This window comes from Gossypium hirsutum, chromosome A05 (assembly GCF_007990345.1).
Source record: "Gossypium hirsutum isolate 1008001.06 chromosome A05, Gossypium_hirsutum_v2.1, whole genome shotgun sequence".
In the NCBI taxonomy this organism is placed as follows: Eukaryota; Viridiplantae; Streptophyta; class Magnoliopsida; order Malvales; family Malvaceae; genus Gossypium; species Gossypium hirsutum.
Window position 1 is genome coordinate 24,136,799 of NC_053428.1, and position 26,987 is coordinate 24,163,785.

General features: G+C 30.7%; 3 protein-coding genes across 5 annotated transcripts; 1 reads left to right on the forward strand and 2 right to left on the reverse strand.

The window, feature by feature from the left end:
- Nucleotides 1-938: 938 nt before the first annotated feature.
- LOC107922751 (prolyl-tRNA synthetase associated domain-containing protein 1) lies at nucleotides 939-5,340 on the reverse strand. Its single transcript, XM_041114042.1, has 12 exons — nucleotides 5,135-5,340; nucleotides 4,569-4,628; nucleotides 4,433-4,486; nucleotides 4,271-4,331; nucleotides 4,040-4,116; nucleotides 3,481-3,530; nucleotides 2,732-2,814; nucleotides 2,188-2,258; nucleotides 1,957-2,110; nucleotides 1,567-1,709; nucleotides 1,388-1,486; nucleotides 939-1,197 (listed from the first exon to the last, which is right to left on the reverse strand). The coding sequence occupies exons 1-12, from the start codon at nucleotides 5,171-5,173 to the stop codon at nucleotides 1,126-1,128; spliced, it is 963 nt and encodes a 320-aa protein (XP_040969976.1). The 5' UTR covers nucleotides 5,174-5,340; the 3' UTR covers nucleotides 939-1,125.
- A 6,023-nt stretch (nucleotides 5,341-11,363) lies between these two features.
- On the reverse strand, nucleotides 11,364-12,759 carry LOC107923049 (ethylene-responsive transcription factor ERF014). The gene has a single exon (XM_016853258.2). The coding sequence runs from the start codon at nucleotides 12,265-12,267 to the stop codon at nucleotides 11,542-11,544; it is 726 nt and encodes a 241-aa protein (XP_016708747.2). The 5' UTR covers nucleotides 12,268-12,759; the 3' UTR covers nucleotides 11,364-11,541.
- A 5,847-nt stretch (nucleotides 12,760-18,606) lies between these two features.
- Nucleotides 18,607-21,544, forward strand: LOC107922836 (uncharacterized). 3 transcript variants are annotated; one of them, XM_016853023.2, is made up of 5 exons: nucleotides 18,607-18,821; nucleotides 18,918-19,045; nucleotides 19,132-19,221; nucleotides 20,766-20,839; nucleotides 21,220-21,544. In XM_016853023.2, the coding sequence occupies exons 1-5, from the start codon at nucleotides 18,809-18,811 to the stop codon at nucleotides 21,242-21,244; spliced, it is 330 nt and encodes a 109-aa protein (XP_016708512.2). In that variant the 5' UTR covers nucleotides 18,607-18,808; the 3' UTR covers nucleotides 21,245-21,544. The 3 variants fall into 3 exon arrangements, with proteins under 3 accessions (XP_016708512.2, XP_040969978.1, XP_016708511.1); XM_041114044.1 differs by having other exon boundaries at nucleotides 18,609-19,045; XM_016853022.2 differs by lacking the exon at nucleotides 21,220-21,544 and having other exon boundaries at nucleotides 18,613-19,045; nucleotides 20,766-21,121.
- The last annotated feature ends 5,443 nt before the right edge of the window (nucleotides 21,545-26,987 follow it).

Here is a 26,987-nt window from a genome sequence, read left to right on the forward strand (position 1 = left end):
GAATATTTGGCCACAATCTTTGTACTTATGTCAAACGACACCCTGCTTTTTCCATTGTTATTATTTGTTGATCCTATCCATAACCAATCAAAAGGTGTGAACCTCACACAAAGGCTTCAATTTTTGTTATTGTTCATGTACCACTTGCAAGTACACACTTGTTTTTCCTTTTACTAATAATTTGCAATGCTGGGTGTTTTACTATGAGGTTGAACTTGGACTATCATCTCTAATGAATAACATCTTTACACCTTTACTTGTGAGATTTTTCCATCTTAATACATAGCCATGGATTAAAAATTGCATTGGATTTGCTTGGACCAAAAATTCATAACAATGGTAATGAAATTTGACTTTCAATTCTTTGGGAGAAACCAAAACTCAATTTAAACCGGGATATTTAAATGATTTATAAAATAGTTAAAAAATCACAATTAATCAAACCAAATCAAATTCTTTTATATTTAAAATAATGAAATAAATTACATAAAAATTTATTTTTCTAAGAATATACCATACAAGAATAAATTTACTTGTTTTTTAAAATATATTTATAAAAAAAACCTTTGAAATTTTATTAAATAATGTCCAAAAATATAAAATCCAAAATTAGTATAAAATAGTACAATGGAACCGAATTCAATTATGTTTGGGAGTTCAAAAAATCCAACCACACCGAGCTCACCCTAATTTAGATGTCCTAATCTGTCAAACAAGATTGCTATCCGTTGGCTCGAATGGTTGCCGAATTCTGCATATGCAGCAGTTTTTGCTAGTGGAAAATTCATGTAAACTTTCTTTGTCAACGGAAATCAATCTTTATGCATAAAAAATTGAACATACATGTGCTGCAAGTCTAAGCAATATTCCTATATAACTAGATTGGACATCTCCACCTACATTCTAAAAAGCTCCTTCATTATCCTGATAACAACGTATCCAATTAACATTTTTATCTGATTCAAAAACAGGGCTTACATAGTTACCATCAAATGTCAGGAAAAAACAAGAGTTATGAGACAATGAGAACTACATTTCTCCCTTTAATTTACGTTTTTTGTTTGGATTTTGTTTCCAGTAAGCAAAATGGTACAACAGAGTTTAAGCTAAGCATCACAAATGACTTCAAAGACGCTTAGGTTGATAGCGAGTACCTGCGTAAAACCCTTCTGTATATGCTGTGTTCTTGAATATTGTCTGCAATGGACAGCCCCCATTTCAGTTGGTGTAAAACTAAAATACAACACACCCTAGTTGTTTCTTTTTTGTTTATCCGTACATGAATAGGAAAAATTATGGGAAAAAGCAATTTTTTCCTGGGCAACAGTGGCTGTAAATACTAAATAATCTTTAATAACATATATGACTGTGACCATATTATACTTACAGCAAGGTTCTTTAGGTCTTCTCTAAGACATTTTTTGATATTATTTGCTACCTCAGCTCCAAGCTGCCCACTGTGTTGCTTAATCGAATCCTCCGAAATCTGTGTTGTTTCATTAATCTAAGTAAAAACCGAAAAAACATCCAGGTTGATATCGACCAAAAGTATAAGATTTAGCTTACTTCTGAAAGCAGTAATGCAGATGCTCTATCCAGGAGCTCTTCCACAAAATTCCCAGCATCCGCAGCAGGAATTGAAGGCTGCACAGTATTGACTGGCTTCTCCTTAACATTTTGCGCATTACCAGATGGCTTAACAGCTTTGGCTACATCAAGAGTAGACAGTTATATTTTTTAGACAAGTTAAATACTACAGTACTTGATGATTGACTGCAGAGCTGCAGACTCAACTATCACACAAACAACATTGCAGTTTTTCTTGAAGTTACAAGAAAAATAATAAAATTTCTCCATTTCCTCTGTGAAAATTACAACCTATTTTACCCCTGGCATTTTTAAGCTGTGCAAGAAAAGTAATTAAGTGGTGCATAACAATTCTTTTAGATAAATTACCTGCAACTGCTGCAGAATTACTAGCAGCACTAACATGTTTTCCGGTAGAATCTTGTGTAGGTGCTTTTACTGGAAGATCTGACAGAATTGGGGCATCTGATGGAACAAAAGCAGCTAGATCGGGAGGTTGGTCTTTCCCTACAGGAGGGTTAGCCTACCAATGACATTAAATCAGCTAATCTGGCAAATAATTACTGGTGAAATAAGACAGTTTATGAAAATCAATATCACCTCCAGGTCAACGTATGATGGGTCTCTCCCAATCGATTTAAGAAACTTGTCCAGACCGTGGGCGTTAAGAGCTGGGAATACATCAATTAGGAATTATTCCAATCAGGCACCAAAATATTTAAGTTCAGAAACAAAGGGCTATTTAAAGTGACATGACTAAGTCCCTCCTTGACTGCCAGTTACACAAAGCCACATCCTAGCAAGTCAGTTCCCTTTTTCTATCACAGGATTTCCAGGCCTCAATGACTAAATTGAATACACCATGGAAACTTAAGGCATTGATACTTGTAACAAATTAACTGCCAAGAACAGAGAGAAAAGGAAGCAGCAAGTTTTAAATTGATGGTTTGGTTTAAGAGTTCTTATGCATTTTCAGTTAGGAATGAACATAACTTGATAAAGGAGAACAATGCCATACAAGCTAATGTTCCAGATATAGGAAAAGCCACCACTAATTGCATTGTACATAACAAAATAAAGTGTTTCTGTGAATTCAAGAGAGGAGTATGTGAACATATCTTGCACATTCTTTTTCCCAACTTACAGATTGACATGTCATTGGAAAGTGGGTGGAAAAAGCAATACTCTTGAGTTTTGAATCCTTGATCCAACAATAGTGAGACATGTCTTCAAAAAAAATGAAAAAACTGAAAATTAAAGCTAGAAATACTCTAAAGAACACAGCCAAGAAAAGCAAGCAAATCTTTATATCCTACCGAACATACATTGTAACAGAGAGAAAAGAGAAAGGTAGTGGATGGGGCAGCACTTGCATGTAAGATGTAAAGGAATCATGCAAGAATTTTAAACTAATAATCATTAGCACTAGATATATCTTTAAATGCTAAACTTTTTGCAGTATTCATAGATTATTTATTATTTTTCACATAGGCCCAACGTTCTTCATGTGTGCACACATACACACACAAAGGTCAGCTACAACAGTTTTTTAGGATAAATAAGACATCAATAATGAAGGGAAAAACTAATCCAATCATCTCATTAGGGAGCTATTTTTGAAATTTACAATGACAGAGGTTCATTTTGGATGAAATCAAATTACACAATATCACATGAGCATAAATGCAAAATTAGGGATTCTACAAATAGAACACCATTGTGTACTAAATACAGCCAAAGAAAAACACAAGAACTTAAAGCTTCAAGGGTCTCCCATCTTGTGAGCAGCCAACAAAATTACCAGATCCTAAGGAAAGAATAGTCCATGCACCATTCAGCACTGTAGTGCAAATATATTTTGAAGCCTGAAAGAAATGAAACTTAAATGTATACCTTGCAGATTCATTTACCACGGCAAATGGAGTAACACATCCAAGTGGAACCTTAAAAGTACAAAACAGAAACAAAAACATAGACGAGTGAATTATAATATTGCTATAATATCTATGACAATTTTTAGTGGAAGAAAACATGACAAAATGAAAGAGTGAAGTACTATCTTGCTATAATATAGTTCATGATCATTAGCGAACAACTTACTCAAACCTTAACCTCTTATTGACTAAAAAGTATTTAAAAAGAAAAACTTGAACACAGATTACAAAAATTAATTTTCTTAAGAAATTTGAAAAGTGAATATTATTTTATTAGTAGCTTGTCTTTTTACTTTATATCCTTTTAAATTGGATAAAACCATAATTTTGAACTATGCACTACAATTTAGAAGCAAGATAGGTTATTAGAAGCAATCTGCTCACATAATTAGAGTAGATTGAGTAGAACACTGAACACTATACAACCAGGCAAAGACTTCTCTACTAAATCTATACTACACATAACACAATCTCAGAAAATTCTTCTACAAACAAGTTAAACTAATATGTACACCCACCTTAAGTATCTCAACCAGTGCCTCTTCTGCAGCCATTCTTAGACCACCTTTCCCTAAACCAAGCCTCTGAGATAAAACTGCACAGATTTGAAGGCAACACAAAACTCTCATCAACATCCAAAAATTGCTTCAAATTTTCCATATCAAGACTAGTATGTGAGACTAATGAACCATTTCAATGCATTATATGAAACGATTATTTATATTCAAGTGGAAAAGAAAATAATGTACCTTTCAAATCTACTTTTGTATCTGCAAGAGCAGAGACAACATAGTACCTATGTTTCTTGTCCTGCATGGATAACCATTTGCAATCACACAGGAAATTAGAAACAAATCCGAGATTCATTCAGCCCAGACGTCCGAGTAACAGTAAAGTGTTTTGTACTATACCTTCAAGAACAAATTTTTGCTCAATGCACCTCCCAAATTCCCAACATATTTTGCCTGATTGAGAAGAAATATTTTAGTTATATAATCCATGAATATGCTTAGGGATTCATGAGCCAAGTTAGCAGTCTTCTTTTACCTGAGCTTCAACTGTCAAAACAACGGGATGTTCATACTGGGAAAATTCTATTTGAAGCTCCTGCAAGATCCCAATCCACGTACCAGTCACTAAAGAAAAGGGTACAAAAGCATAACCACCATAACTAAAGAAGGCCATGATTATGATTATGAACCCCATTGATGCTATCAGTCTCATTTTCTTTCAGTAGGTTGTAGAATTGATATAAATTCATTAAATTCAGCCACAGTCCGATACAAACAGAGAAATATGCTGAGCCAACGCCATATAACTAGAAGGATTATAATATTTGCATCCATTCACAGTGCAAATAACTAAAGAAGTCCATAGTCTAGCACCCCCCTCCCTCCCCAAGAAAAAAAAACTACATGGATTCCAACCCTCTACTTGCTCTATTCTTACCATGGAAAAAACCAATATAAAACAAAATAATAAAAACCCCAAATCAAAATTGGAGTGCAATAAAGAATCATTGACTAAAAACTAGACGGGGAATTGGACTGTAGATAACAAAATAGATAAAAATGAAAACTAAAAATTATCCCAAAAAGAACTAAAAGAATAACCTTTAAACGATCAAGCAGCTGGTCCTTGGAGAAAGCCATTGTATTGGTGAGTTAGTTTCTGAGTCGAAGCTGAAGTGAACGATAAAAGCAAAGCAACTACAGATCTGCAATGAGCGTCGAGTAGGTTTGTTTGTTACTACACAGCCTATAGGCAAATGGTGAAGCACTCAGTTTGATTGGGCTTAAACTCGTTGGATTATTGATCAAAACTCAGGTAAATTCGGCCTTAAAATGGGTCCTCTCTAACTAAATTGGGTCCATGTAAAGAAAATAAAGAGAACTGATTATTAATAAAATTTTTGAAAATTTTTAGCTAGCTTGGTTAGAATTTTTAGATATGATCCATTAATGGAAATTGACAATGTAATTTTAAAAATATTTAAGTTTGAATCTGTTATAATTTACATTTTTTATTTTTTTATTGTTATAAATCACTTTCGATTTAATTTAATTAATAATATTTATGTACCCTTTGAAAATTAGAATTTATTAAAATATATATATCTATAATATATATATAAAAAATCATGACTTTAAAAAAAAACTTAAATAGACTAAGTACTCTTTAATATTCATTTAATTACTAAATTGACATTAAATAAATATTTTTTTTATGAATTATAAAAGGAGGGCTACGCAATTAATGCTACTCAAACTTAGACCACAGCTAAGATGGCGAACAGCGTAACCATCAAGCCAACACATGGGGTTCAATAAATAATTTTTTTCAATAATAGAATTTTCATAATTTTTTTGAATAATATAATTTTCATTCATTTGAACTATATAGATAACTAGATAATAATAATAAATAAAATATTCTATAAAAATAATAGATAAAATCATATCAATAATTTTTTTTATATAATAGAGTTTTTATTGATTTAAACTACACAATTGAACATATTAATTATTAATAATTTATTATTTTAAACCAACGTTTAATTCATGTTACAGTTATATACTAATTAAAATTGAAATTTATCATTATAAATAGCATTCAACAAATGGAGATTATTAGCATTAATAAGTTTGAAGTGTCTAAAAAATAATAAAGTACTAAAGTAATGGCTTGTCGAATATAAAATTTCAAAGCATAATCATATGAGAATGGCATCGGAAAGTGATGAAAGATCATTTTAATCAATGATGAGATAAATTATAATATTCATTCATCATCACCCACTTTCTTAATTTATAATACATATGTAATAAATTTCTTTTAAACTCACCCTTATACAGTTCCTTCAATCATTGTTTTATAAAAGCTAAAATTTTGTATCCAAATAACTTAAATCAATTTTTTTATTTTGATAAGGATAAAAAATTTATTTTTTAATAAATAAATTAAAAATAATTAAATTGAATTATTAATATTCAAGAGAGATTAAAATTGTAATCATATCATTTAATCAAAAAGTCCAAGAACTCTCGTTATGCTCCTAATAATAAAATTGGGTAATCCGTACTATTTGAATCAAGATCATAACGAATTTGAACATCAAATATTCAAGATTGTTTTTTTAATTCTACAACATAATAATTTTAGGTTACTGTAACAGCCTAATTTTCAGTGATGTCGGAACTGTGATTGAGATCACTAAATCTGACAAATGAGTAGGAAATATTATTAATTTAGTGAGTATAAGTTAAATGTGAAGTTAGGAAAAATTTTGAGATAGTAAAATGTACAAAAATATATATATATTAAAATAATTAGAATTTAAAACGAGGTATCGAGACCTCGGGAATTTTAAATCGAGTCATAAATATTTTTATAAATATTTATGGAGTGTTAATAAGTTAGTATTAAAGTTTCGTCAAGAAATTTTAAAGTGCTGATAGCTAATTGAACAAAAATGACTAAATTGTATCAAATGTAAAATAGTGAAAAATGATTAAATAGCTTAAATGATAAAAGAAAGAGGGTTTAAAAGGAAAATAGACCCGAGGTATATTTGGGCTGGGCGGTAAGAGCATGAAATCACCAAGAAAATAAGGACAAAATTGGAAAATTGCAAAATTTACTTAATAAAGCTAGGACTAAAGTGGAATTATCTAGATTTCTTTTTATTTTTCTGCATTCTCATCAGCAAAAACACCATGGAAGAGTTCCCTTAAGCTGGTTTTTCATATTTTTACTACAAGTAAGTTCAATTCTTGATTATTTCTTGAAATTTTTGTGTTTTTGTGACTTTTACAACTAGGTCCATTTGTTGAATTCATTAGTTCTTGATTCTATGAAAGAAATTGAAAGTTTCTATGAATATGTGCAGGAAGTATATGATGATTTGATATAGAATTAGAGCTTTAAATTGTTTATATGCTGATTTTATTGAAAGAATTGAATAGAAAGTGAATGTTTGGGACCTAAGTTGTAAAAGAGTTTGAAGTTAGAGTTTTATGTGGAAATTCTGAATTTCAATAGTTACGAAATAACTTATAATGTCTAGGAAAAGTATTAATTGAGAAAATTAGTTTAATTGAGGGGTTAATTAAGTAAGGACTGAATTGTATGAACTGTGAAATTTGGGGCAAAATGAAAATCAACATTTTGCACTAAAACAGTTTTGGACAGCAACAATAGTCTAACTTTGAAAAAACTCCAAAAATTTTAGAAATATAATTATAGGATGAATAAAATATGAAATTAAAGCTTATTGAGTCTAGTTTCTTATAGAAGAAACGGTGTAAGCAATGGAATTGTAAATCATGAGATATAATAAGTTTTGTGAGACAATGTCAGAATGATTTCGGGTTCCCTGTTCTGAATTTGGAAAATCATCAAAAATTGGAGAAAAATAATTAAGGGATTAAATTTATATGTTTAAAATCTTTAAAGAGTCTATTTTCAATAGAAATAAGCGGGAACATCATCCGAATCTCGTACGATGAGATAATTGATTCTTAGTGAAGAAGGGTCGGAACTGTCAGACAGCAGAACAGGGGCAACTTTAAAGAATAAACTGTACTTATTGGCTGAACCAAAAATTCTGAAAATTTTATGGTAATAAGATAAGTAAGTCTAGTTTCAGGAAAATTAGCGGATCTTAATTTCGAGTTCTGTAGCTTAAGATATAAATAATTTAGTGACTATGACGCAAATGGACAGTTTTGAATATACATAAGTAAATAGTGAAATTATTGATAATGTTACTTGTTGCATGTTATATAAATTAAGGATGTGGAATAGAGAGGAGGAGGAGGAAAATATGTATGAATATTCAGCTAGCATGGCTAATTTGTATGTTTTAGGCTCATGGACTAAATTGAATAAAAGTAAAATTTTATGGGCAATTTTGTAAAAAAAATGTTAGAAATGACCAATTTGCATGAAATGGATTATTTTATTATTTAAATTACAAAATTGAATGAAATTATTAATTTAGCTCAAGATCAGGGAAAAACATGCTTTAAGGATTAAATTGAAAAGTGTTGAAATTATGAAAAATTCTGACATTTTATAGAATTCATAGGTTGTTATCAATTTGTGTGAGAATAATGGCTGGAAATAAGGATTAAATTGCAATAATTTTATTTTATTTTAACCTAAGGATGAAATCGTCATTAATTAAAAGTTTAGGGGTAAAATGATAATTTTGTTTAGAGCATTAGTTGAATATATTATAACATGAAATAAATGAAAACGATGATCAAATTTCTTTATAAAGATCCGGATGACTTGAATACGAGACTTGAACGTGGAAAAGAAAAGATATCGGATTAATGAAATATCTGATAAATGAATCGGTAACTCTGGTAATGCTCCGTAACTCTATTCCGGTGACGGATTCGGGTTAGGGGCGTTACAGTTACGTTTGTTTCACCAAAAACAAATTTCGGAAAATGTTTTCTCAGAAAATGGATTGATCATCTTGAAAAGCTGGTTTTGATGATTTTGCGTAAAATATTTTCCATTATTTGACAAAATTTTGTGAAATCATTTTCTAAAAATTGTTCCTAGTAAAATAAACACGACATAAATATATTTGTTACAAAATATTATAGCATCATTACTTTTTTACGATCGGAATTTATTTCATAACAAGATAATATTTTATAATAAATGTTATATATAAACTTAATAATAAACATTGTCTAATTATTAAATTGCATATATTATATACATGGGAGTAGGGGTGTGCATGGGTCGGGCCCAACTAAAAATTTAGGCCCGTTTGCTAGGCCCACGCCCTGCCCAGCCTGAAAAATGGGCATAAAATTTTACCCAAGCCCGACCCGAATAAAAATGTTAAAACCAGGTCCAACTCGGCCCGCCCATATTAATTTTTATATAATTTTAAAATATATATAAACCATAAAAAATACTAAAAACATCAAATAAATATTTCTCAACAAATTAAAAATAATTTTAAAAAATATATATACTTAAATAACACTAAAATAGATGCAACTTAACAAACAAATGTTTCTTAAATAATAATAAAATTAACAAATGTCTTTAAAATAATAATAAAATTAATAAAAAAAATAAGTTTTATACAATATCCAAACAATAACAACAAAATAGTAGCAACATAATAGTAAAATAGTAGCAAAATGAGGAGAAAATAATAAGAAAATAATATTTAAAAAAGATTTTTTGTCATGTAGTGAAATCGGGCCTGGCTGGGTAGTGCCCGGGCCAATAAATGCCTTACCTGAGGCCCGACCGGTTTTTCAAACGGGCCTTATTTTTTTCCCAAGCCCATTTTTCAGGCCTATATTTTTACCCAAACCCTCCCACATTTCGGGCGGGTCTTCGGGCCGGGCCACCACCTCTACATGGGAGTGGATAATGACACATTAGAGTTGAAATTGATAAATAAAGCTAAGAATGGTTTAAACAAATATTCATATTGATATAATTAAAATAGTCATATTTTATTCTATAAATTATTTTATTGTTATATATTTATAAATTGTAATATATACTTATTATTAAAATGATTAATATAAATATATTTTCAATAATGTATTAAGAATATTATTTAAATTTTATAAAATTATTATTTTCAAAATTTATTATTAAAATAAGATTGTAATATTAAATATATTATTAAATAATTTATTATATTAATAATTAAATATATTATTAAATATAAATAATTAAATATTATGTTTAATAATATTTAACATTATAATATTTGATATTAATATTTTAATGTCTTAAATATTTTAAGAATTAAAGTAAAAATCATTAACAATATAATAATATTAGGCTTGGTGAAGTTAATTTTATATAAAAACAAAATTACTCATAAAAGAACCTTTTTTGGAGAATAACTTAAAATTTTTAAAAGGGTAAATTAATTTAAAAAAAAAAGATTTATTTTATATTGACTTATAATTCATTTTTCGTTGACCAATCTATATTCTATAAAGAAAATACAAGAAAAAAAAATATTTCCCATAAGTCATTTTCCGTGAAACAAATGTAGGAACTTAAACTAGTTAACTGAACTCAATTTAGTTAACTAACAAATCTATACATAATTCTTCCGGTAAATGTACATGAGAGATCCTTCTATTATAGAGACTTGATTAAATTAATCTATATACTATTAAATAGATCAATTTAGTCCTTGTAATATGAAAAAGAATCAAATAAAATCAATGATTTATTGCTTAATAGAGTTAATATTTTTAAAATTTTTATTATTCCGTAAATGAAATTTTTTATTTAAAATTGAATTGCAATTAGAAAAAACTCAAGATATTTTTTATACCATAAATATTAATTTTATTAAAATTAAAATTTACTTGATTTTTTTAATAATACAGAAATTAAATAATTAATTTAATAATAAAGGGAGTTTAACCTAATATTTCCGTAACTCAAATGTGAACAGCTTCGAGGCTTTCCTTTTTTTTTTCTTGTTTGGATAAAAAGGCTTCATTGGTTAAACCGAGTAACTTGGAACATCCCATTTTTACAATCTATCTATTCCCTTACCGCATTTAATGTTAACTTTGAATTTTTTCACAAGCACAAAACTGCTTCGGTTTCAAGTTTCAACGGTCTCTACAGTTTGTTCCCGGTGAATATTTTTGACCATGACAAATTAAAGTAAATTGGGGGCTCCCCACACTTCCCAAAGGCCTCTGCATATAAATGGAACAGGAAAAAGAAAATTGAAAAAAAAAGAAAAGATGATTTTTTTTTCTCTTGAATATGACAATATTCATAATTTGATACATTGAATATGTAGAAGGCTCCACATTAGAGTTCCAAAAAACAATGGTTTCTGTTCCATGTGGATTCATTCTCCTTAACTCAAATTACACTAAAATATGAATTGTTTGGTCACTGTCAGTAACATCTTCAAGCAACAAGTGAAGATCAATATCAATGAATAGGAATGAATAAAAGAATGGTTTAATGCTGGACTTTTTCTTTTTTTGCCTTAGCAAAAACTCCATAGGCGGATATCATCACCTTCATCATAGAAATCATGGATCATTGAGGATGGATTAAGTGAGGATACATTGAACATCTGATCAATATGCTTGGGAGAATATTGCAGGCAGCTGTCAAAGGAGGAGTACCATGGTTCCATCAGAGAAATAGGCTCGTCGTTTGCAGCAAGAGATTGTATGAGTGACATATAAGCATCATCATCAACATCAACTACTTGATGATCAGATGGTGAGGAGGACATTGATGGGGAAGAAGCTGGTGAAGAGGAGGATGTGGAGGGAGGTGCTGGGGATATCGGTGGGGTGGCGGCACTGGAGACGCCATGGTCGACGACAAAACTATTAGCAGCTGCAGCAGCCACTCTTTGTATTGACTTTGGAGACAAAAGGGTGTCAGGGTCAGGGATGTAATGTGAGGATGTGATTGGGAAGTTGAGATTAGCTGAGGAACCTTTGAGGCAAAGAAGTGCAGCATCATAGGCTCTCGCAGCAGCTTCTGGTGTAGAATAAGACCCTAACCAGATTCTTGTTTTTTGATTTGGAGCCCTAATCTCTGACACCCAAGAACCCCAGCTCCTCATTCTTACACCCTTATATTTCTTCTTTTTGCATGCTGATGAGGATGGTGGTAGTGGTGTGGGTGATGTTGATGCCTTCATTTGCTTTGATGGTTGTGGTTGAACTTGAATCTTCTGCAGATCAGTCTTCACCATTGGCAAGGAGCACTCAACAACAGTTTTCAGTTATCAATTAATGCTTTGATGAGCTATGGATCAAATGGTTTCTTGTTCTTTGGGAAGTGACGAAAGATGTTGATATTTATAGATGGTGGGAGAGTGAGAGTTTTTAAAGTTGGGAAGATCCGTCGGTCAATCAGTGTTATTCCACATATGAATAAGAAAATGGCTGACAGACAGATATTTTAGATTAATTAAAAAAAGAGAGAAAGAAATAGACAACAGTTTACTGTTCAATGGTAAAACCCCAGTTCCCTATGGCTAAGTATATAATAAATAGTTTGTACCAAACACGTGGAAATGAAAATATAATGATTAAGTACCTAGCAGAAATGTCAATTTGCAAACCCCAATATTCAACCTCATTGGCTAATTCTTGATTAGAGGAGGAAAGATCAAGGAATTAAGCACAAATAGTTTTGTAGACAATGAACAAATTACAGCTAGAAAAAACGTTTTTTTGCCCCCTTTGAATCATTCAATATTAAATACCATTATTGTAAAAAAGTCATTTTCTTAGACTTTCTGCAGAAAGATTTAAAATTTAACAGCCAGGAAATGATGGAACATGAATGCAACATGCAATGATTCGATAGTTGTTAGAAGTGAATAACTCAAGTTAAATGGCTGTTTTTAGAGTTAGATTGACTTGCTAAGCAAGTCAGTCTCCAACCCAGTTGACACCCAGAAAATAAAGAATAAGAAAAGAAACCAGGAAAAGGGCAAACCAGAAACTTTTCCACCAGGGTTTTCATTAAATTACATTATGTTTTACTGTACTTTTCTTTATAGCTGATATAATAAATTGTAGAAATATTGGTTTTTCTTTTTCCTTTTTATGGGAAAAAAACCCTTTTGATTATTTAAGATAATAATAATAAAGGAGTGTGCGTGAGAGAAAGAGAGAGAGAGACATAGGATTCTTTATAGGCAACTTCCAGGATCTGCAAGGCATTAGTTTTTAATGGGTGGGGTGTGAGACGCGCAGTCTAAATCCTAGTGCTTAACTAAGCTATTCATTACCCCAATGTAGAAAAAACAAAACCAGCTGTTGCTGCTCTGTCTTGCAGCTCTGAAACCGCGTCTCTTGGCCCTCATGCCTTCTCAAAAACCATCTTTTTCACTCTTTTTACTGATTAATAAATTAGAAGCCCTTATGACACACATCTCTCAACTGTTTCAACTTTCATGGTGTTTTTATGCTTGGCTGCTTTTTGCCTACATGTCTTGACTTTCTTTCTTCCCAAGTTTCTCACTCCTGCTTACCTCGAGGGATTCTCTTTATGGTACGGCAAACAAAACCAAAACTAATATCCCTGGACCAAAATACGTATAAACTTGGTTAGTTTTCACACTTGGGGATGTTCGAATGGGATGAACCGATTTTTCAAACTTTCCAGCACACGGTTGTTGCCCTTGTCAGGCAAATTGGCAATGATACGCCTGGCAAAACGTGCCCAACATTTTTGCAAAAAAGGCTACATACATACATACATACATACATACATACAGATTGGTACAAAGTTCCTTCCAGTCAAAGGTTCATAAAAATGAGGCCCTTCGACATAAGATAAGAAAACCTGTTTGTGAGCAATAATGGCGGCCCAAGTAATACTTTTTGTCATGACAGAGAGAAAAATGTTCTTCCCAATGAACATTACTCATGTGTGAATAAAAAGAATAGTGTGGTCAATCCGTACAAAAACCCTGCTTCAATCAAGAAGGCATCGCATCTCTCTTCCTTTAAAATTAACTAGTGTTTTTTGTTCTGTATTAATTGCAAAACTATTCCTATCAGGCAGGTGCTCTGGCATTGATCCGATTCGCCATATAAGTAACATGTATTTAAAAACAGTATCTCTTTCACATGTGTGAGACCATCCCTTGGTTCATTTCTTTATCTTAATTTTTTTCAGAAATTAAGGAATGAAACAAGGGCTTGGTTTCTTGGAAATGGGAAGGATATTTCATTTTTATATTTAATCATTCAGCTCAGAAGCTGTGCCCCTGAGCTCATAATGTATCACAGTTTTGTTTACTGATGTTAATGTTATTGACAAACTTTTTTAACACCTTCCTTTCAGAGTAAACTTCTTGTAGGTTTTACCTGTTACTGGGTTATGAAATTTGGGTATCTCATTTTTGTATGATTTATAGCTCAAACAATATATATATATGCCAGTAGGAGGAGGGGCCAAAAAGATCTTATTTGTCTGGGGCAATTCTGCAGTGCAAGATCGATTATAGTAAGGCAAATCGATATATAAAATCTGTCCTAAAGCAGAGAAAATAATTAAACAGAAGATTCATGCTTCTGGTCATCTCAAGTCTCATCAAATATTATTGTATATCCATACGGAAAATTATGTGTACAAAAATGTTGTTGTGCTGAACTGGCATTGACATTGCCGTACCGCCATAGCCCTTATTCCGTACTGGGTGTTTCGAGGAAATTGACAAAGAAATAATTAGATCTTGTGAGGTAAAAAGGGGATTGAGCGTTAGCCAACTGGAAGTAGGACCAGAATATATCGAAATGGGGGTAAGGGAAAAGGATAGGCGAAAGTGCTAGGAAGGTTGTTTTCAAAGGGTTTAATGTATATTATCGGCAATATCCACAGCAACCACCATATATATCCAGAGTGATGGCTCACGTAATCCTTGTTGACTTCAAGCCTGGAGATTTTAAAACAAAGTTTAAAAAAGGCCTTCATGAGCTTGTATTACGTAGAATACAGCTATTCAACAACTTGAATGCATATTTACCAAATAACCTTTTTCTTTTTTTACCAAATTGAGTTGCTCTCCATTTTCGTTTTGTTTTGTTTTTATCTTCTAAACTTTCCAGTTTTTATGAACCTTCGTACAGAGCAAACATGGTAGCTAATAAGAGATTATCTATTTCCTTGGCCAATTATTAGTGCATATGAAGTATGGTTTTTAGCTGGAACACACCAATGCATGCAGTAGTTTGGGTTAGTTGATATTTCATGTTTTACAGCTTGAAATGTAATCATTACTTCGTGTTACAGCTTGAAGTCGCAGCATATAGAATGAGACTAAAGGGTGTTCTTTTGTTTTCTTCGTTTCCAAATTATGATGTTTTTATCCTAACCCTTCTAATAATCATTGCAAATTTGGGGGTCAATGGATAATTACGTGGCAGCCTTTGGATTGGAGGTCATTGATGTGATGCCGGTGTTGAATTCTTATGTGTGTAAAAAATAAAAATTAAACCTAAATGATTGTAATACACAATTTTTTTATGTGTCACGATTATGGCATACATTTTTTTTTGACGTCCATTCAAAAAGATTAAAGGTAAAAAGAAGCTTTTTAATAAAAATAAAAAATAAAAATCAATTGAGCCCTTAAAAAAAGTGCACCTTATTAAGTCATTAATATACAAAAAAAAAGAAAATTAGGCCTTTCTATTAACAAAAATTGTTAGTTGATTAGTTTGACCGTTAAAGATATTGACATGATTGACGACAATTACTAAAGAATGACACGTGGCATGCCATATGGAAATATGCTAATGTGGCATGCCATGTCAAAAAACAAATTTCAAATTTTTTAAAACATACTTTAAAAAGGAAAATTATAAAAAATTTAAAAATGATTAATAAAAATTATATTTGGAATGAACCTTGACATATAGTTTTCCAAGTTTATTTGAATTAATCATTTGTCTAAATTTGTTCTAGATGAGTTTAAAAGTATAAAAAAATTAGAAATTATAAAAATATATTAATAATTATTTATAAAATCTAAAAACAAGATTGATGGGGTGGGATGGGGGTGAATACTGCTAGGTCCACTATCACTTCACGATTGGCACACTTTTTCTCCACCACCTGCTCCGCTCTACTATAGATGTATAATCTTGAAATTCACTATCACTTTCTTAAATGTTGGATGCATCCAACCTTGCCCCGCTTTACTCTACTTAAATTTAATTTTTGCTACTTATCTTTAATATTTTCAACATTTTTAAACTTAAGTAAATATTTAAACACAATTCTCCAAAAAAAGTTTAAACATAAAAATATATTTTTTTTCTATATTACGTTATTATTATTTTTTCCTTTTAATAATTTACATATACACAAATAAAATGATATATAGTGGACTGGGTCGAAGCGAGGCAAGCAATAAGTATAGTTGCTCCATACTTATTATCTAAAAGAAAAAATCTATCTTGCACCGTCCCACATCAACTTTTCAAACAAAAAAAATTCGCTACATTCAAAACAGATTAGTTTAGAATCTATGTGGCTGTTCAGATTTTGCCATCCCTAATTTTACTGTTAGAATTGTTGATGAGGTTTCTATAAAAAGGGTAAAATAATTTTTTTAGCCCTTAACATTAGCAGTTTTTTATTAATTGGTCATTACTTTTTAAAAAGTACATAAACAATCATAAAAAATGTTTTAAAAACTTTTTTTTCTTATTTTCAATAAAATATAAAATATTATGCAAGATTAAAAAACACTTTAAATAAAAAATAATTTTAAACAATTTAAAAATAAAATATTTTCAAAAATTCAAAACATGTGTTATTTACTCCATGAATGTTAATATATTTTCTCCAAAATTTAAGATATTTGTTCTGTTCATATTAAATCAAATTCGAATACTTTTTTTAAAATTTTAAATCAAATTAATTATATATCTTTTTTTATGTAATTCTAGTTATAAAGTATATAAAATGTTAGTATAAAGTAAATATTTTTGAACATTAGTATAAAGTAATTTTTAAAATAATGATACAAGATAATTTTAAATAATAATGTTAAATTTAAGATTATTATTTGTTTAAAATACACTACATTAAGAGAAATTTGTATAAAAATGGGCCTATTTTTGTAAAATATAAAGGTAATAAATTAAGTCTAGAAAATGTATTTTGAACAAAATTTTGTTTACAAATATATTGAAATTTAAGTCAAATCAATTTAGAGTTTATATCATTACTTAAATTTTTTACACTAATATTTCATATACTTTATAATTAAATTTAATTAAAAATATTTTTAATATATAAATTATTTGAATTAAATTAATTAAAGACTTATTCAAATATGATTTAATATAAATTGAATAAATAGTTTAAACTTTTGAAAATATCTTATTACCATTAGAGGTGTTCACCATAGGCAAGGTTAGGCCCAGGTCTGATTTCAAAAAAAAAAAATTAGCTTGGAGTTTGTTTAGTATAAATGGACCATTCACTATTTAAAAATAATAACAGATTCTTTTCTATTTAAATTTAAATATAAAATTAATATCAACGAAAAGTTTTTATATTTTATTATTTTATATATTAAAATGGGCAAACCCAAAGTTAAAATATAAGCTCAAATGAGTTGAATTGATCGGGTTGGCTAGGTTATACGGTCCATGAATACCTCTTATTACCATTCAATGAGTAATAATATATATTTTTTGAATCGTTTATATTTTTAATAATTTTAGAATTTTATAAATTTTAAAATTTTTAAAGATTTTTTTTTGAATTTTACAAAGTTTTTATTTTTCATAATTTTGAAATTTTTATTTTTATTTAAATATGAAAAAACAAAAATTTAAACTTTTTATGTAGTAAGAATAAGTACTAAATTAATAAAAATTACAAACGTTGAGGGTTAAAAAATTGTTTTACCATTTTTAACTTTATTTAACCACAATTAGACGAGGAACAAGATTTTTTAACAAAAAATTCAAAGACTCGATGTCTTAAAATTAAATAATAGAGATTAAATTTTGAATTTCAAAATAGTACATGGATCTCTAGTAAATTTAAACCAAAAAATAATCCTATTAGTCTTAAGTACTTAATTAGGGATGTTAACGAGATAGGGTAAGGTAAATTTTTGTCACCCTGAACTTAATCTAAAACTTGAGTAATTCTTTGTACTCTCACCTCGACTTTTAAGAAAAATGATCTGCCTCAACCCCAACCTGACTCTGACTTTTAAGTAAAAAAAATCTGTCCCGAACTTGAATTTGAAATTTAATAAGAAACTCGACTCCGATTCAAATTTAATTTAATTATTATTTTTATTTTGAAATAAATAAAATTACATTTTTAATTGTTTTATTTTTTTAAGCAAATAATAATTTTTTTTCAAGTTTATATTTAAAACTTAACATATATTTATTTATTGAAAGTAAAAACTTAATATACATATATTTATATATATATCAAAGGTACTTTTGTAAATATCTCGGGGCTGATAGGACAAATTAACTTTTAATTTCACCTAACCTGTCTTAAACTCGGTTTTCCAAAAACAAAAATCCGATCCAAATGAATTGAGTCGGTTCAGAATATTTTGGATTCTGAAATTTTTTGCCATCCTATACTTAATTGTAACTTCAGGGCCAATCAGGTTATTAAGTCAAGTAATTAATTTGATTGGAAGTGTGACCCAGATAATTCGGATCTAATCTCAAACTTAATAATCAACCGTCACTCAAAAACAAAAGCTATCGGCTAACGAGTTCTGCGAAATGCTATCCAAAGGTATTGGAACAATGGCAGCAAGATCTTTATCCATTGTTCACGTTCCCGCGTTTAAACCTAAATGGGTTTTCTCTCCCTTATCATTTTGTTCTTCAGAATCCAAACCAAGGAAGCTGGTTCTCTACTCCAAGCCTGGTTGCTGTTTGTGCGATGGCCTCAAAGAAAAACTTCACGCCGCCTTCTCACTTTCCGGCCCGGACCCCCTCCATGACGTCGTTTTGCAGGTAAAATCCCCACCTCACATGTCAGTCTTTGCATATACAACGATTGGAACTTGGAGAGTTTTAATTGTTGGGTTCTTTTTAAGTAGGTGAGGGATATTACCAGCAATCCTGAGTGGGAGAAGGCTTATCAATATGAGATACCCGTTTTAGCCAAAGTGCTCTCTGATGGCTCTGAGGTGAGCTTTTCTTGTATTTGGGTTTTTCCTTTAACCTCTACTAGTGCCTGGAAATTGTGAACTGAAGGTTGAGTAAGGGGACATTTAAATGAACAGGAAGAAATGGAGGAGGATTTCGTTCCCCATGACATTGTTTAAGCTTCTAGAATTAGGGTTTTGGGCTTTTCTGTTTGATTTTACTAAAAGGCCCACTGAATTTGGAAAAAAAAAATTAGCCAGGTCATTTCAAGGTCTTTGATCATTTATGAATGATGGAGGAACTTCGATTGCACTTCGTTTAGTATATTGGGTGCATTAGTTTTCCATCTCAGGTTGAAATGAGCAATCACTTGTTCTTGAAAAACTGTTTTTAAGAGGGGACATTGTATAAAAAGTAAGTGGGGTCTCTGGAACTATGAAATAAGGTTTAGGATGACTTGTATAGTTCATCTTAGGTAGAGAGTGATCTCTAGCATTTGTAAAAAGGATTTACATGAAAAATACTATTTTACTTGCGTGTTTTCTTAAAAATCTATTTTAGTTTGAAACTTGCTAACAACTTCTCTGGTAATCTCTGGTTCATGTTTGAAGTCAATTTATATTGTTTACCATTATTTAGGGGCTTAGCTTGATGTTTATGGGATGTTCTTTTAGGTATTTTTGTTTCATGTTTGAAGAAGTAAGCTTGTATTATGCCTTACTCGGTTAAAACTTGCTGGCAATCTCCACATCCTGTTCTTAGAAGTATTTAAACTGACACGGATCCTACATTCTTCAGAGATAATTAGAATGACATTAGCGTAGAATCTTTAGATACTCTATTGAGGGAATGTTTTATACTAACACAGAATATGACGAGGTTTTCTGTAGTGGTAAACTTTAAACAAGTTTTATTCTTTCCCTCTTTTATTTGGTGGATCTCTTCCACTACTACTGTTTTCAAGGTAAGACCTTGGTTTTCTTTCTAATTTTTTCCCCCCAAATCTAATCTGATTAATTTAGTATAATAGTGGAATAACTCTTATGATGGATGGCACATACTCAAAGATGCAGATTCCCTTTTACATTGTACTTTTCAGTACTTACCATCATTTTCATCAGATATCCAGCACCCGTCATGGCTATAGTCCAGTCAAAAGTTTCTGATTATGTTGTTACCTTTGAGTAGCTCTTGTTGACCATAAAATCACAATGCTACTTTATTGAAATAAATTAGGATGTAATGTAGCGTAAGGGTATAATTTCTGTTATCCAGGCCATTGGATATAGGCATGTGTAGGTATAGTGATTTATTTTCTTAATTTTTTTGCAAAATTTTTCAATATATTTGGAGGATCATGCCCTGATTCCAATGTCCTGATATGTTCAAACACAAGTTTCGGGTAGTGGTACTTTAGAAAAATGAAGAATTCGAGTATCATAAGGTATAATAAGGATATTAAAATAGGTCATCCTTCTCTAGCTACCCTTGCACTAGTCTTTACAAAGATGGGATAAAATATTTGCTAGTTATATGGATCATTCTGAAGAGCACATCTCACGAGCAATATCAATCTTTCTTTCAGGAAATACTACCTAGATTATCTCCTCGACTTGGGGTGGAACTTGTCCATAAGAAGATAGCAGCTGCTTTTAAACAGTAAGAGTGCTGTAATTTTTTGTTATGTGATGGAATGGATACCGAAGTTCGTGTACAACTACAAGGGAATATGATTTTTGATAAACATCATGTCATTTTTAGTATGTTTTGACTAGGTTTTATCTAGCCGCCATCACTGACACTGTGGCTTTACTCCGATGAACAAAATTTTCTTTTCATATCTTTGTGTATCATTAATTCCATGGAAACAAAAGCAGGCCACTTTAAGGTCTTGAAACTGATGAAATGAAAAATTGCATTAATCATGGTTCTTTAATGTCATATTCTTTGTTCAACTTCGTTTGCATTTGATTGTTATTTAACTCCTGCCGTCTGTGGTGCACGATCGGGTTTGTCCTCTTTTCATCTTTTCCATTTAGGGCTGTCAAGTATATCTTGGTCTAGTGGGTACCCAGTTAGAGAAAGCAATACACATCAAAGGGAAAAGAAAATGAAAAAGACTGTAGAAGAGATAAAAGAGCTCAACCCACCTGCACCTGTGGCTGGTCAATGAAGGACTGCTACTGTCATTACATACAACTTTAATGTAAGATTATGCATTATTTTATACAAACGAGGTTATCATGTAGGATAATAGAAAGAATTACAAGTGTTGTGATTCGAAACTCAAAACTCGTTGGATGTCACTTCGTAAAGTTGACTACATGAATCAACCGGATTAAGCTTAATCCTTGACTTACTGGATACCATCTGGTTGCTTTTAATTAATTGGTCTAAATCCTGACTTTACAACAACAAATTTTGATAGGCTGTTGAGGTTCAGTATGGCGCCGTGCACGCATATTCATGGACACCTATCCCAAAATAACATCATACTAAGAGTTAGTTCTTCATTGCTTTTGAAAAGTACTGTAGAAAAGTGCTTTTGAGAAGTGCTTTAGAAAAATTTAAGTGTTTGATATTGCTGTCAAAAAGTGCTTTTAAAAAGTAAAATGTTCATTTTAGAATTGATATTATAAAGTAACAAATATGTATTTAAATAATGTTCAAATTAGTTAATATTATGATATTTTAGTAAAAATATAAAAAAATTTATTATAATTTATTGTTAATATTTTAATATGTAATATTAATTTTAAATATTTCTAAGTAATTAATATTAATTATTTATTAAATTTAATTAGAATATATAAACTATATTTAAATATTTAAATATAATAATTAAATATTTGTAATTAGATATTGACACAATTGTATTATTTTAAAAAATATTTTTTATTTTTAATTAATGCTTTTAACAATATTTGTAAAACTCATGTTAAATAACCAAGAAAAAGAACACAAAATAATAGCATTAAACACATTTTAAGTCAAAAAGTAAGGTTAAAAAGGTAAAATACAGCCAAAAGTGCTTTTTGGTTGAAAAAACTTAAATTTACTGCTTTTCAATCTCTAAAAAAGCTCATCCCAAAAGTTAAAAAAGTTGCCCCAATAATTTGTATTCTTCATTGCTTTTAAGAGAAAAGCACTTTTTTTAGAAAAAGTTCATCCCAAAAGCAATGGAGAACACACTCTAACAGATAAAGGTTTTTTTACAGAAATAACTCAAAAATACTATTATTTATAAAAACGACCTAGGTTTAAAAATTATAACAAAAATGACTTGAAATGAACAGTGCTGGTGGCGGTGCAGACACTCTGATGGCCTGCACCAAAGTCCTTCATCGTGTAATCATTACTTTGTGATTGAATTAGATAAAAAATAATTTTTTTGGTGTTGGCACTGCCATGACCGGCACTCGTATATATTTTTCGAGAATTTTTTAAAAAATATGGGTATTTCTTAAATTTTTTTCTTAGTGTTTTTTGGCGCCGACATTCTTGTTGTCAGCACGGGTGTGATTTTTGAAAAAATCATGGTTCATTAATTTATTTGGCAACAAGAATGCTGACACCAAAATTGACAATTTTTTTTTTAAATATGAACCGGTGGTAACAACGTGAATGCTGGCACCCAAAAACAAACAAAAAAAATTTTAGAAATTTTTTCCGGTGCCGGTCACCTAACACTAGCACTATTAAAAAAATATTTTTTTAAATCGAGAAATATCAATATTTTTAAAAAGTATTCAAAAAAATACATATGAGTGCTTGTCATGACAGTGCCGACTCAATCATAAAGTAACGATTACACGATGATGGACTTTAATACCGGCCATCAGGATACCGGCACTGGCCGACGCAGTTCATTTCAGGTTATTTTCATTATAGGTTTTAAACTTTTGTCATTTTCATAATAATAATATTTTTTGGATAATTTCCGTAAAAAAACCAACAGATAAAGGCTTTCCCACTTTTTATCGCCCTTGGTAAACGCAAATTTCTTTTCATGTATTATTAAATCAATGCAAACAAAAGCAGGCCACTTTACGTTATTGAAAGTGATGAGATGAAATTTTTCATCAAATCATGGTTCTTTAATGTCATATTCATACCATTTTTTTACAACTTTTGACTAATCCATTATTTTTGAAGGTCCCAAGCAGTTAGTTGCACTTGGATTGATATTTAAACTCCTGCCTTTCTCTGGTGCATGATCGATTTTATCCTCGCTTCATCTTTTCCATATATGGATGTTAACGATGTCTCCGTCTAGTAGGCACCAGTAAGGGAAATTGCATGCATCAAAGGGAAAGGAAAAATGAAAAAGACTGTACATGTACAAGTGAGAAAGAGTCTTTAGCTGGTCAGGACTGCTACTGTCATTATATATAACTTTAATGTAATACATTTGTTTTTCCTGTACGTAAGATTTGGGAAGGGATTATAAGTGTTGAGATTTGAAACCCCGACTTGTTGGATGTCATCGTACAAGAATCAACAGGACTAAGCTCTGTTTTTTAATATTATGCTGAGTTATTGCACCAATTAGTGATTCATCATTTTTTTTTTCCTTTTTCTTATGCATTCATTTGTTTTCATTATATGCTTAAAATAAGGTTGATTAGTCTTTACAAGTGACTAGAATGAGAACATAACTTGACCGACGCTATCGATAGGACTTTCCAAGTTGAAAGGCTCTGTTTCTATTTGTTTTGCCCGGGGTGGGGCGTGCTCAAAGTTTCTTCACAAATTCACAAGTGGCATAACACTCGATAAACTGGACGTTCATGACCTATCATCTTTTTTTTTTAGGTACAAAGCGTGCAGGTCATGAATACCATAGGAAAAAAAGGTTGCAGATACATGATTCAGTCCCGGACTTGCTGTATATCTATTTTTAAAAGTGATTGGATGAACTAATTGAGCTAAATCCTTGGTTTAAAACTTGTTTAAGTAACTCCTAATTGAGGGTTGATCATCTTTGCAAAGTTTGAATGATCTTTCATCTTCAAGTTCTCATCATAACTTTGCAACAGATTCTGTATCAACTCGAGGCTCAATAATGGCACTGTGCACGCATCGTCTCGCTACCTTCTATCCCGTTAACCAGGAAAAGCAGCTTTTTCATGTATCAAAATAACAACACCACTCAACAGATAAAGTTTTTCCCACTTCAGATTGCTTTGTGCTTTCAACTAAAACGACAAAACTCTTCTTTGTTTTATATCACTGCCTATATTCTATAAGCAATTGTTCAAACTCCACGGCTCATCCCATTCTCTACCATTATTTGCTTTAAATGATTTAATTATATGATACAAACATTCACGAAAACAATTATCTAGCTACCATGGTTCATACCATATATGGATACATATGGCCTTATCTGATTCTCTAATAGTGTAGGAAATCCGATTTGTCACCTTTTCCCTGCAAATATTCTGGATTAAGCGAACTTTGTTGAACTGAGTAATAATAATTTTATTTTGTTACATCTTTACTGCAATCCTAGATAGAATTGATGATTTGCTATTTGCTGGTGTAATGTTCCACTGAGAAAGTCCAGGCTTTTATCAATTGATTTTATAATTGTATATTGATGGATGAGAGCCTAGAAAGTTGATAGAACTGTTTTTGTCTTTGTTCAACCATAACTCCACAAACTTGAAAATGTAATTCCTCCCCCCCCCCTTCAAAAAAAAAAAACCCTTTTGAGGGTGCTTGTTTACCATGAATGATCTATAATATTGCTACTGAACATATTGTATTGGGTATAGATATTCATGTTTATCTTTTGTTTCTACCCAATAAGTTGCAAGAACAGCAAAAGATATCTGACACATAGGTTTCCATCGATGTTAGAAAAAAAACCGGAGACCAAAACCAATTTGATCTTTGATTATCAGTCCAATCAGTAGTTAAAACAATTTAAAAAAGTTACACATACTTTCAACGTTATGTTCGGATGTATACTCAGATACCCTTCAAAGACCTCCTACATGAAAAAATTATGGAAAACTTGTATTCGACAATCATATCCAAATTCGGTTACCATTTGATTGCCTCTGCCGTGTACGTTGTGGAAATCCTGTTAATAGAGTGGGGGCGGGTGTTTCAATCCTGGCTGAATGCTTTTGAACCAATAGAAATGAATCAAAAGCACTAGACGGAGTCGAAGAGCAACGTACAAGAGGCAAATTCTTGTTCCTCGTAAGGCCAATCAAGTTGCAGAGTTCATTGAGGTACTTATGTGATTCAGTGATTGAACCAAAAAACATTGCTTTATTATATTATTATTATTTCTTGATACAACCAAAAGAGCCAATTATTGAGGCAAAGGGTTAGCTTTAATGTCCATATCATGCATGCTGAATGAGAAGCAACCATAAAATGGAAACCCGTCGTTTCTTTCTTGGCTACAATTAACCATTAAAATATAATAAAATTAAAGTGTTCTTTTTTTCTCCATAAAATTAATCAACATTTTCAGGATTCTATTTTAATTAGTCATATCATTATCAGGGCAGGTTTATAAATATAAATCCAAATAAATCTTTAAAACTCTGAAAAACTTTTTTTTTTCTTTTGTTTGTGGAAATAAAGAAGAGTTAATGGAGCTTTCATGAATAATAATGATATCAAACTCAGCTACTTATCTAATACAAATCTATTGCTTTATGTATAAGCCAAGTACTGTTCATGCACTGGTTTCTATATTTTAAAAAAAAATGTATAATGAATTCCACTTTGGAAAACAAATCTTCCGGCACTTGGCTTCTATGGCATGATCTCATCATTCACGTTCATCAATCATACACCCCATGCATAGTTTATTCTAACTATCAAAACTTAGATGTGCTAATCCAGCAATAGAACTGCTAATCCTTGCTTTTCTTGTAATTATTTATTATCTATTCTAATCAAAGTTTAGCATTTGGAATCTTCTTTTATGGATACAAATAAGTATTGGACACAAGTATACCCAAAATAGTGTATATTCATTTTCTTTCTCAAGTTTTTTATATATTTAAAAGATCATACTCTTTATATTCTATAATGACACGTAACATATAATAAACTATTGCCATTATTTCTCTTGTATTTTTCTTTAGTAATAGTGGTATATCTATTGAAAAGAAAAAGTAGTGCTGTCAATCATGTCATTGCCTCATTGGTTCAATGATAAATTTATGTGGTTTTGAAGTTGATTAACACGAGTTTTATGGTTTGATTTCTATGTTTGTAAACCTTTTCACTCACTATAATTACTTGTAAAAAAAATAGTGCCACATGAAATAGATAAGTGCCCAAGAAAGCTTTGGTTCAAGGATAACGTTGAGGAATGAGAACTTTGAGATCTCATATTTGAGTCTTGTAAATGTGTTAATTGATTGGTTAGTTAATTATTTAGTTTAGTACTCCAAACTTGGATAAGTATATGTTAATGGCACTCCTGAGTTGGTAATTCCTTTTACAAAGCTCATATCTTAGCGTAGCCACATGCAGTGGCGGAGCTAAGGGGTAGGCAAGGGCTCCGATCCCCTTAAAATAAATTTTTTTTATTTAGATCTTTTATAATTTATAAAATTTTAAATTAGTAATAATAAAATTACACTTTGACCCTTTAAAAATTATAAAGATATAGTTTATTAAAATGATGAAATTATATTTTTACTATCATAAAAATATACAATTTAATTCCGCACGCACCCAAATTTTTTTTTTCTGACTCCGCCAGTGAACAAATGCAGTACTCTTGATATTCATTGCATCATCAAAGGACACCAGGCATACGTATATATGC

Coding starts and splice junctions, on each gene's coding strand:
- LOC107922836 (XM_041114044.1), top strand. CDS start 18,809: ATGCTATCCAAAGGTATTGGAACAATGGCAGCAAGATCTTTATCCATT. Junction 19,222..20,765: donor TGCTCTCTGATGGCTCTGAG/GTGAGCTTTTCT, acceptor TCTTTCTTTCAG/GAAATACTACCTAGATTATC. Junction 20,840..21,219: donor ATAGCAGCTGCTTTTAAACA/GTAAGAGTGCTG, acceptor TTTTCCATTTAG/GGCTGTCAAGTATATCTTGG.
- LOC107922751 (XM_041114042.1), bottom strand. CDS start 5,173: ATGGCTTTCTCCAAGGACCAGCTGCTTGATCGTTTAAAG. Junction 4,487..4,568: donor TTTTGACAGTTGAAGCTCAG/GTAAAAGAAGAC, acceptor CTTCTCAATCAG/GCAAAATATGTTGGGAATTT. Junction 1,198..1,387: donor AAGACCTAAAGAACCTTGCT/GTAAGTATAATA, acceptor TGTCCATTGCAG/ACAATATTCAAGAACACAGC.
- LOC107923049 (XM_016853258.2), bottom strand. CDS start 12,267: ATGGTGAAGACTGATCTGCAGAAGATTCAAGTTCAACCACAACCATCA.